Genomic DNA, 12379 nt, shown 5'->3' on the forward strand with positions numbered 1-12379 from the left:
GAATAGATATTTTTTAAATGTAAAAACAGGAATAAAGGGAAAAAATTCCTATTTCTCTGCTTAATTTCAAGTGTGTCTCAAGTCATCCATCAGCAGTGACAAAAGCCGAATGAAGCTTTTAAAATAAGACATTCTTCTTGGTCCTGTAGCCTCCTTGTTAGTGAAGTTTATTTATTTATTTAACAGTACTGACCAAAACAAAAGGACCCTAGTATTTTCCCCTTTACCTAGTTACATTGAGTAGTTTTACTGTTTTCTTGAACTTATATCAGGGTGAACAAATTCAAATGCCTAATTTATGGGTGTTTTAGAAAGTAGACAGATTATATATAACTGCTAATTATTGAATGCTGATCTATTTGTCAGTATATTTAAGTCTTAAACCAGATTTAAAGTTTAGGTATCATTGCCTCATTTTATGGATAACACTGCGGCTTAGAGAGCTTTCATTGATTAAAGAATCCAAGCTAGCAAATGGCGGAGTAACTCTTGGATTCCAGGTTGGTTTTGTAGAGTTCTTGTTAGTTACAGTTTACACATTGCCCACTTCACCATTTCTCAAACTAGTGTCTGTGCAGCATTGCTCAGCAGATGTTGATGGAGGTTTTTGGAGAGTCCCAATACACATGGGCACATTTAGGGCTCTGGAGACTTCAGCAACAAAGAAATATTTCCGGCTATATTTAGGGCTGCTGGAAACACCGGGGTGAGCTGTATTTGGAGATAATCTTCTGCTGTAGTGGATGAATCATGTTTTTCCATTTCTCAAGGTGTGAATCAACTACGTCATAATCATTCTAATTTCTTGTACAAATACGGACCCTGGAGTCTTTCCAGATGCCCCTGCCTTTCAGTCTGGGGCAGGAGAGGGGAGGCCAGAGGGGAGAGACATTATGAACATTAAAAGCTTGAGATCGGGCTTCCCTGGTGGCGCAGTGGTTGAGAATCCGCCTGCCAATGCAGGAGACACAGGTTCGTGCCCTGGTCCGGGAAGATCCCACGTGCCGCGGAGCAGCTAAGCCCGTGAGCCATGGCCGCTAGGCCTGCGCGTCCGGAGCCTGTGCTCCGCAACGGGAGAGGCCACAACAGTGAGAGGCCCGCATACCGCAAAAAAAACAAAAAAACAAAAAAAACAAAAAAAACAAAAAAAAACAAAAGCTTGAAGCTTGAGATCTACTTCCATGGCTCTGCAGGAGGGCTTCTTGACACTTCAGATTTCTCAGGACAGTGGCGTCAAGATACCATTAATCAAATCAAATAACACTTCCATAAAACATTATGCTATAGGTGGCTGTACCTAAATGATTCCTCTGACCATGTGGCCAGGTTGAAATCAGTCCTGGTTATGAGGATGGTTGTGGAAGTGTTTGGGAAATCCTGTGGGTAAGTCATTCCACCAGGGACCCCTATGGTTTTAATGCACTACCCTCCTCTTATAGCTTAAACTCCAGGAGCTTCTGGTCCTACTGGAAGAGTAATTGATCAAACATTTATTGAAGTCTCTCTGCATGAAAGTTGAACTGGGGTTCCTGAAGAACCACAAAGGTTCAGCTGACAGTTTCTGCCCTTAGGGATTTCTCACTCTGGGGGAGTTCCTAATCTTTCCTCTATAGTTTTATGTAAACCCTGCTACTGAAGGAACAGTTTGTATAACCTAATCGTGACTCTGAGATGAGCTGACTTTCAGACACTATGACATATTGCTAGTTATTTAATCTCTCTTTGCCTTATTTTGTATCTTCAAATTTAGTCTTATAAGATTAACCATGCTGGAAAAGTAAGGTATAATAACAATTATGAGGTGTCTTATAGCATTTATTTGTTCCATATGTTTGTTTAAAAGCAGAAGATATCTCGGGTAAAGGTGGGTTTGGAAGGACATGTTTCAGTTTTTGAGGAGAATCTATATAACAATCAATCAGCCTTACCAAGTAACTATCTAAAATAAAATGAATTTATCAGTAGAAAGAGGAAAGGTGCTATCTGGATCATGTTATAGATAGTTCTTAATTATTTAGTATGAGCAGCTTTACAATCTAATATACATGGTTTTATAGATTTCTCTATTATGTACTATTTGAGCTGTTTTTCAAGTTCAGTTCTAAAGAAAATAACGTTCAGAACTCATTGTTAAAACACACCAATCATTTTCATTTGTAATATTTTTCAACTCTTCAAAATAGTGATTAGTCCACATATGAAATCTTTTTGTAAAATTGTCAGTGAAGACATCTCAAAAACCTTTGGTGTGAATTTAAGAGTAAATTAGAATTAATATTAACAATGGTTTATTTCACTGTGTCTTATCACTCTTTTGATAAGCAATGTCTTTCAAGAGTTGGATTCCTCTTGAAATGTTTTAATTATCCCCCCTTTTTTTTTTCTTTCCCAACAATCTCTTACATAAATAGCTCCTCCAAGGGAGCTGACAGAGGAAGAAAAACAGCAGATCCTTCACTCAGAGGAATTTCTCATCTTTTTTGATCGGACAATACGGGTAATTGAAAGAGCGCTGGCAGAAGACTCCGACATCTTCTTTGACTATAGTGGTCGAGAGTTAGAGGAAAAAGATGGGTTAGTTTCTTGTGTGCATTTTAAAAAATACTGTGATAAGTTATCTGTTGATTGTAAATTCACATATGTTTTGAGTAGGCAAGTTCCAAGCCTAACAAATCAGAGGAGTGTGACATTCCAGAGCTGATCTCGCTGAACAGCTTTGACTGAGGGCTTTGGTTATGACTTCTGGCTTAGAGTTTCCTTGTAATTATCATGTGCTGCCATGAAATGCTTTTGAACTTGATATCTGGGGAACAGTCCAGGTGATAGAGACTGGCAGAGTCATGTACATTGTCCTCTGAGAAAACATCAGCAGCAAAAGGAGATTTGTGTTATATCCAGTAGATCTATTTTTGATGTCTAAGCAAACAGGAAGCCAAAGAAAATAAACATGAGATATGGGAGACCTTAACTGATGTGGGAGACAGCAAACAGAGGCTGGGAACTCTTTCCTCTTTTGATGCCATAAGATTATGTGTATATGCTTTTTAGGAAATACAACTGCCATTTACTTTTAACTAACCATTAGAAGTAAATGGCCCCAAATGACTTTCCCTGTGACTGCGACATATGTATTATACTCGGCAGGGGCTGTCAACCATCTTCATGTGGATAATTGGAGGCACTTTATGAGCTTTGTGAGAGATATAGCTGGTTTTTAGCCACTAATTTCTTTTGGCCAAGAACAATATGAAAAGATGAGATTACCTGCCTTTTTCATTAGACCTGACATTTTACTACTTCTAAAATTCAAATACATTGTCAAAGGCCAACCTATCATCATTGAAGATGCTCAAGGCAATGTAACAGTGGCTCTGAAAACAGTTTCAAAAGGGAGTTCTAAAAATGTTCTAAACAGTTGACAGCATCGTTAGAATACATCAAAGAGAATAATATTTTGAATATATGTGTTACATTTGTTTTCTTTTAAAATAATATTTTGAATATATGTGTTATATTTGTTTTCTTTTAAAAAGCCATTACTCTATGGCTCAGTTAGTTTTCTGAGTCCCCTTTCCCTCTGGGTGCCTGGCACAGTGTTATACTGGGTTCCTGGCAGATATTTGGGTGCACGTACCTCTTGCCTGAGTTTGCAGTGGTGGAGCTGAGGAAAAGTTAGCAGGGGAAAAAAAAAAGTCATAATAAGTCAGCTGCTTGGAGCCCAAATACCTAATCTGAGGTCAAGTCACCCAGTCTGAACAAGAACTATATAGGACAAGTGATGCAGGGAGCAAGGCAATGGAATGAAGCAAATGAACAGAAAAAAAAAAGGTGAGTGTGGAAGAATTCCTGAACTGAAGCCCAAGGAGTATAGGCAGCTTTTTATGCTGATCCCATAGCTACTGACACAGAACAAGTATGACTCAGTTTAAACACTCAGTCTTGTGGAGCAAATGCATGACCAGTGCAGAGTTCTTCAGAGGAGGTTTTCCAGCCAGTTGAATATCAGCCAAGTAAACAGTAGCCAAAGTGTAATCCTCCTCCCCCCAGATGCTATTTTGGTCTATGTTAAGTATCTGAGGTGTTTGGTGAATCCCTCACTCCCCAGCAGGCCTGTCTCACAGTGGAACTTTTCACTTGCTATTGAGCAAGGAGGCAACTGCCACCTTCAGTCAGAAATTACAGGTAAAGAGAAACACACGTATCATTTCTGGTCTAAGGCCAGATAAGGTGATATTGATACCAAAGAATCTCCAAATGTGCTGCACTTCCTTGAGAGCTGGGAAATTTCTTGTAAACTCTGATTCAAGGCAGAGCTTACTAGGGGGAGGAGAATGCTTTAGAACTGCTCAAGATAGGAACCTGAAACAAATTTGACATTCACACCAGGCTTGCAACAACATGTGGAAACCTTTTCTGGGCCAGGTTAGAGAGAGCTTTGCAGAAAGGTGAGTTCATTTATGATCAGAGTTTGCTGTCTAAATGGATGCTTTGGCTTTAGAGAGGATTGTGCGCCATGCTCTTGCCATTTCATTCTTTCAGTATGAGCACTAGAGATAAAGCCCCGTTTTGAAGCATCGTATTTGTCTTTGATGTTTAAACCCTCCTAGGGATGTCCAGGCTGGAGCCAACCTTTCTTTCAGTCGTCAGTTCTACGATGAGCATTGGTCCAAGCACCGAGTAGTCACTTGTATGGACTGGTCTCTCCAGGTAAGAATTGTTGCTGGGATGGGACAAACTGGACATGTGTTCTCATGGCATTTGTATTTAAAAAAAATAAGAGAGACTTGCTCCACTATTTTGGATGTGTTCACTAACTTGCAATTTTTTTCTGTGCCTATTGGTTTTCTTTCCCATTTTCCTGAAGTTTCAGTTTAAATTTTTTACTCTATTATTCATACACATTGAGTACTTACTGGGTACCAGACAAGGAGCCAGGCCATTCTGTCCATAAAACTGCTCTCACTAAGGTCACCATTGATTTCCTACTTGTCAAATCCTGTGGATTTTTTTTTTTTTTTTTTTTTTGCGGTATGCGGGACTCTCACTGTTGTGGCCTCGCCCGTTGTGGGGCACAGGCTCCGGACGCTCAGGCTCAGCGGCCATGGTTCACGGGCCCAGCCGCTCTGCGGCATGTGGGGTCCTCTCGGACCGGGGCATGAACCCGTGTCCCCCGCATCAGCAGGCGGACTCTCAACCACTGTGCCACCAGGGAAGCCCCTGTGGATATTTTTAAGCCTTAATCTGCCCTGACCTCTCTTTGTCATCCAGCTTTGTTGACTTCCCCATACTTCTAAAAATATTATCCTTCCACTGAGTTCCACAACTCAACTCTCTTTTGGTTCTCGAGCTCCTCCAAGACTTCTTTTTCCTCTCCTACCCTCGTGGTCCTGGGGTCCTGCCCTCAACCTTTACTCTTCTCGACATGCTCTCTGTGGGAGATCTCTTCCACTGCTATGGATTCAACCACCACGTGGGCAGCCTTTTTCTATCCCCCGCCCAATCTCCCTCCTGAATTCCACTTTATGCACCAGGCAGATCCATTCAGGTGTCCCATAGAATCTCAAACTAATCACTAACTCATTATTTCCACACATCTGAAATCCGTTTTTGCCTCCTCTATTCTATGTTAAAGCCATCACAGTATACCCAAGGACCTAAAACAAAACTTTCGTCATTAACATTAGAAACTTTCTCTCCCTTATCTCCCAGACCCAGTCTGTCACCAAGACTGTCCGTTTTGCCACTCATATAGTCATCATCTTACACCTGTAGTATTGCTAACCTTCTTATGTCCTTTCTACATCCAGACTCGTCCACCTATAGTTTTCCCTCTAGACATCTAGCCAAATAATCTTTCTAAAAATGCAAATCTGATCACTTCACTCCCTGGATTAAAACACCCTATTGCCTGCAAGAAAAAAAAAATCTAAACTCCTTGGTGTAGCATTCATAGTGGAAGCAGGCAGATTTACCAAAAGCCAATTTAATGGCCAACTCAATTAGTATATAATTTACCCAGCACTGAGTAGTTAAATAATGCACATAAAGGCACACAGCCTAACTGTGGTGAGGTCAGAATATGAACTCAGGTGGTCTGACTCCTGAGCTCACATTCTTGATGACCATGCTATGTCCCCTCCTATAATGACAATGACATAATAGCAATGAGGGAAATAGGAATGGTAAGTACTGGGCATTTATACACAGCGCAGTTTCTGTTTTCTTATAGTCTATGCTTTTATTGGGAATAATTATCATGGCTAGCTTTTAATTTGTGTTTCTTATATACTAAGCACTGTGCCAGCTGCTCTGGAGGCATTGTCTTATTTCACCCTCACAACATCAAGGGAGGCAGCCACTGTTACTATTTTAATTTTATAGCTGAAGAAATTGAGGCTCAGAGCAACTAAATATCTTACTAACAGTCACTCAGCTAGGATGTGGTACAGCAGGGCTTTGAACCCAAGTCTTTCAGCACTTCCAGGCGTATGCTTTTTACCAGTGCCTCCCACAAAGGGCTTATGAATCTGGAACCAAAGGAGGTTCTAAGTGCTGAGTGATGTAGGGCCGAGAGCAAGTGCTTTCAGGATTCTTTGGGGGTTGGAGTCTGTCTCTGGTTGGACAGGGCACCTTAGAAGACTGGGATTAGACAAATGGAGGGGAGAAGAGTGTGTTCTAGGCAGCGCAGTAAAGCAGATGATGTGAAGAGCCCCATTTAGTCATGCTGAGAACAGGAACACTGAAGAGGAATGTAATCCCCTGCAACCAGACTGTCAACAGCCACAAAGTGGGCAAGTGTTCTCTCCCCTTGAATCTCTCTTTACATCCAAACAAGAGAGCACACAGGGCATGTTCTTGCAGAGGCTAATACAAGCAGGGTGTGGCCAGCCACTTCCCACCAGCATGTGGGTGCTCTGTGAGCATGCTAGGGTGTGTGTGCAGAAAGCAGATCAAGGCTGAGGAGACACTTAGCTCGGCCTGTTCACTTGTTCAGAGTCTGGAAATTACACAGGAACCTTATCTGACACATTCCTCAAAGGCAGGTTTCACTGATAACTCTCCCTGAGAAGGCAGTAGGGCTCTCATGAGTGGGGCTGGTCCCTGCCTGGCCTCAGCGTGTGGTGGGCCCTGTTGCCTGTGGATAGGTTTGTTTCCACACAGGATCTTGTGTGTCGTTTTTGTTGCAGGAGGTGAAACTGGAAAGGGCAGAAACTCCACCATAGAGAGACTGCATCTGTTTTTCCTCATTTTTGTGTAACCTGCCATCTACACTGTGGGGAAGGGGTTTGCATTTCTGAAAAATGTATTTTCTTTGGAGCATAAGAAACAGGAATTAGAACCCTTAGTTCCTACATCATAACAATTTTGGGTTTCAAAGGACCAGGTTTCCATACATATGGAATGAAGAGACTTTCTGAGTGAATCTACATGCAATCCAATGATATTAAGAAAGAAGAAAAGGATAGAGGCATAGTCTTAGCGTCTAGTAGAGACATGTATGCTTAGGATGATTATGAGTGGAACAGAATGGAACAGAGGGGGAAAAAGGAAGAAACCATAAGATTCCTGCATAGCTTTGCTGTGACCTTTTGTACTTCTTAAACAAGAAGAACACTTTAAGTTTGCGATATTTGCAAAATATCCAGCAAACATTATTCCCTGGAAGACATTTGGGTGCTTGGGGAATTATGTCAACTTTGCTATTCATTGAATATTGTTTAGCACAGGGGGTCAATAATACTATCCACATATCACATGACAGATTTGGCAGACATATAGAAAACCAGACTTATGATCTCACTCCCACCATGTATATTCCTCTCACATGTAAGTTGCATCCTCTAACCTTGGAGTCATCCAAGATACAAACCCAAGTAATATTTTTGTTAATTGAAGTAAAGTTGATTTACAATGTTGTGTTAATTTCTGCTGTACAGCAAAGTGATTCAATTATACATATATATACATTCTTTTTATATTCTTTTTCATTATGGTTTATCATAGTATATCGAATATAGTCTCCTGTGCTATACAGTAGAACCTTGGTGTTTATCCATTCTCTATATAATAGCTTACATCTGCTAACCCCAACTTCCTACTCCATTCCTCCCCCACCCCTCTTCAAGTAATTTTTGATAGCTCATTTAATTGCAAAACCCAATCAAATTCACGGTAGCAAAAAGACCCCCACTATGACCAATTCAAATCCACTTACATGTGGAGTTGATACCTACTTTATGTCATGCCCTCCACTTTTTGCTTATATTAGGAAATAGCTTCCTAACTTGTCTTCCTGCCTCAATTCTCTACACTGTTGAGTCATTGTAAGTACTTTTCCAGTTTACTATTTGTAAAGATTACTTATTTGCTCTCAGTGTCACCTTGAGCAAATTACCTGACTTTTCTTGGCTTAAGTTTCCTCACTCATAAAGTGATAATCATATCTAGCTCAAATGCTTATTGTATTAAATGAGTAAATGTATTTAAAACACTTAGAGTTTTAAAACTGTCTAGTATATAAAAATACTCAATAAATGTTAAAGTAGTAGTAGAATTAGTAGTATTAGTAGTTGCAGAGTACGACTCCCAGAGTGAAGTCTAAAATCATTAGCTTGTACTCAGTGACTTCTGTGAGGATGCCCTGAGGCATCTGCAGCCCTTTTATCTTTTTAATCTCTTCGCATAACCTGCCTCCCAGCCAGGTGCTATAACCTACTGTCTCCTGAATATGTTCTCCACTGCATTAGTCAAGAAAACTTTACCTGGCTACCTTAAGCAAAAATGGAAATTTATTCGAGAGCTACTAGGGTACTCAGGGAATCCATGGAAGAGATGAAGAACGGGGACTCAGGAGTATGAATCTGGGCAGCTTGAGAGACTTCACCAATCAGATGCTGTCATAAGCTGACTCATTTGCCAGCCCATGGGTTCTGTGTCTCAGCTCAAAAGTTACAGTAGCCAAGTTAGAGAATGTGATTGCCCCAGCTGGGTCAGGTATGAACCCTGCAATGAATTAATTGTCCCTGGGAAGTTAGACACCTGTGTATTGAGGTAATCTCCAAAGATTGGGAGAATCACTGTGAACCAGGCAGACACCCAAGAGAGATTTTCTGCATCAATATTTGTACCCTCGTCTATACTCTCCTCTCACTTCTCTCCTAATCACCTAGCCATTCTCTCCTAATCACCTAGGCCCAATCAAGTCTCATTTCTTCTCAGAAGTCCTTTCCAATATCACTCCCTACCATACCCCATTCCAACTAAAGTAGTTATTTTCTCCTCTGTGCTTTGATAGAACTCCTTTTGTATCTCCATCTTAGCATGTTCTGCTTTTATATTTGTGTTGTAGTTATTCATACATGTGTCTCACCTCCCTCTGCTAAGTGATGAGCTCCTATAAAGCAAAGAATGTTACTGTTGAAATTCGTGCCCCACATTTTACCTGGTACCAGTGCCTCTCATGTTCATGGGGGCGGGGGGCACTTGACACATGCCACAGTGGGCTGGAAGGGACATGGTCTTTGAAACCAAATAGACTCCAAGCAGGGTCTCACTTTATCATTTATTAGCAGCTTAACTTAGAACAAGTTCCTTACCCAGGGACCCTTGGCTTCTTTGTCTGTAGAAGTGGGAAAACCATTGTTTACTTTAGAGAATTGTAAGGATCAAATGAGTGAACATGCTCCCCAGCCCAGTGTCTGGCACATAATGGCACTTAAAACATGTTGGTTCCTTCCTCGCAATAAATGTCAGATTTTATTTCTTTATAAGAAAAAGCAGCTTGAACAGGGAGATCACCTCTGTGCTTTGTGACCACCTAGAGGGGTGGGATAGGGAGGGTGGGAGAGAGGATGATGCAAGAGGGAAAAGATATGGGAACATATGTATATGTATAACTGACTCAGTTTGTTGTAAAGGAAAAACTAACACACTATTGTAAAACAATTATACTCCAATAAAGATGTTTAAAAAAAAAAAAAAAGAAAAAGAAAAAGCAGCTTGAGAGCAGATCTGGTAATTCCCAGGTAAAATTCTCCTAGGTTAAATATTAGATAATTCAGCCCCATGAGTAATCACAAACTTCCTAGTAGTTAATATTCCCTTTCAGATAATAATTTTAACCTTTAAAGTTTAAATAATCATGCAGAGATTTACTACATTTTATTGGAAAATAAGAAACTATGATTAGTCATGTTCAAACAAACATACTAGAGGAGACTTTGAAATCACAGACACTTTCAAGAGATAAGAGTTAATCAGTATCTTTAGGCCTTTTGATCCTAGTTATAGATATTTCACCAAAAGCATTTCACTGGTATTTGACAAAAATTCTCCCTGTTTTCTAAAGGAGTTTTAAACCCAATAACGTAAAGTATTTTTTTAATGAAAAAAGAAGAACTGCAAGTAGGAGCCAGCGATGAGACCCAGATGTGAAGCTGTGGGTCTAATTCCAGACACATCTGGCTGTCCATTGGCCACTGTGGTAGTGGTGTTGGTCTTTATAGAGTTGCCTTTTCACATGTGCCATAGTTAAACTTCAGATGGACAGTCTGGAGACTTCTGTGTTTATCTGGATGTTAGTTTCTTTGAATGGGCTTCGAATCAAAGGCCTTTCTGAACAGGCCTTTGATTCATCCGCTAAGGAGTGTTTTCTAATAAAGAATGATTACTTTCCCCTGGTGGCCACATACGTGTGTGTCGTTGTAGGCTTATACTTGCTCTGTACCAACTGGCAAGTTGTAACTCTCTGCAGCTTTCTTAAGTTGAGGGAGCTCAGAGAATGAATACAATCACATGGAAGACTTAGGTTTAATTATTTTTGATAGAAAAAAAGTTGATGTTCAAGTTTATACAGACAGTCTTATGTTAAATATATGCAGTGTAGTGAAAAAGAAGGAAAAAATCACCTGTGAGCAAAGACTGGTATGATCTTCTATAATCCTGATGCTATTTTTAACGGAGCTGCCTTATGGGAATCCCAGGTAGGAATGACATTTTCATGAAATGTACTTTAACTCATAAATACCTGCCATGAGATTCAGCCTCAGTTTATTTGTAACACTCAGCGTAGAGGTCATGTATGGTGAGTAGGTATTTCTACTCATTGTAGAGTCCTCTTTGTTATTTTACTACTTGTGTTTCTTTTACTTGAGCTTTTAATTGTTGGCGTTATTTAACAACAAAAGATTAAAGATAAGGTCTTGCCACTGAGCACAGGGTTACTAACATAAGAAAGACCTTTTGTAATTCAACAGACTTTGGCACAAGTTTAGTGTGCTAGGACTTACTATACTCTGGATTCAGAGGTCAATAAAAACAAGTCCTTATACTCAAAGAGCTTACAATCTAGTAATAGACATAGACCAGGAAAAGCCATAATACAGTTTGCCAGGTGCTTTAATAGAGGGACACACATAATTGCTAAGGGAGCTGATGAGAGGCAAGCAGGGGCGGTGGATAGTTAGATAGGATTGTCTGGAGGCCTTGATGCCTGCATCGAGTCTTAATGAATAAGTTACTGATGTAGCCAACACAGAAGAGGCATTCCAATGAGAGTATCAGACTCATGGTACAGAGGCTGTACCTGTGAACCGCAGAACTAGCCCAGGGAGGTTGGGTCATAGAATGGGGTTGGGAGGAGGGAGGGAAGGTTGTAAGAGATTAAGCAGAGAAAGTAGAAAATAACAGATCATGAAGGATCCCATATGACCTGGATTTTATCTTGAAAGTAATGATGAGCCATTAAAGCATTTTAAGCAGAGGAGTGACTTAGCCAAATGTATGTTTTGTAAAATCATATTGACAAAGGATGAAGAGTGGAGTAGGTGAGGGTAGGGCATGGCAAGCCTGGAAGCAGGAAGCCATTTAAAAAACTGTCGTCTTCATCCAGACAAAGAAATTCATTTAGGAGCCCTCTGATCTTAAGGATAGAAAGAAAACATGCATTTGAATTACCATTGAGGAAGTAGTGAAACACAGTATATGAAGATGAGAAAGAGGGAGAAATAAAAATGAACGTGGAGTGTCTGGCCTGGACAGCTAGTTAATGTCAGTGCAAAGCACTAAAGGGATGAATGTTGGAAGAGGGAATGTTGAAAGAGCAGTAGGTTTTGTAGAAGGCAACAAGCTCGCTTTCCTATGCATTGCATCTGACGTGTCTATGGACAGCCTTGAGAAGGCCCCAGTAGCTGTAAAATCTGCACCTCAGAGAGAAATCAAGCCTAGAGATAAAGATTTGAATATTGTCGATATATTAATGCTTATTAAAGCTATTGATGAGTTCATCCAGGGACAGTGTGTGGATAGAGACAAATAAGGGCAGAAAACAGCCCCGCTTGGAATATAGGTAATAGAAGAAACTGTAGGGACTGAAAAGAGT

At 40.4% G+C, this 12379-nt stretch overlaps 1 protein-coding gene across 7 annotated transcripts in view; it reads left to right on the top strand.

Moving 5' to 3' along the window:
* DYNC1I1 (dynein cytoplasmic 1 intermediate chain 1) overlaps window positions 1-12379 on the top strand; it is a 340222-nt gene that overhangs the window by 204777 nt on the left and 123066 nt on the right. For all 7 annotated transcript variants that reach the window (XM_059074839.2, XM_059074842.2, XM_067042542.1 and 4 more), the window contains 2 exons: window positions 2412-2574; window positions 4608-4707. In XM_059074839.2, the coding sequence (XP_058930822.1) occupies window positions 2412-2574; window positions 4608-4707 (263 nt within the window). The remainder of the gene's footprint in view (window positions 1-2411; window positions 2575-4607; window positions 4708-12379) is intronic.

Source organism: Kogia breviceps, chromosome 9 (genome assembly GCF_026419965.1).
Source record: "Kogia breviceps isolate mKogBre1 chromosome 9, mKogBre1 haplotype 1, whole genome shotgun sequence".
Lineage (NCBI taxonomy): Eukaryota > Metazoa > Chordata > Mammalia > Artiodactyla > Physeteridae > Kogia > Kogia breviceps.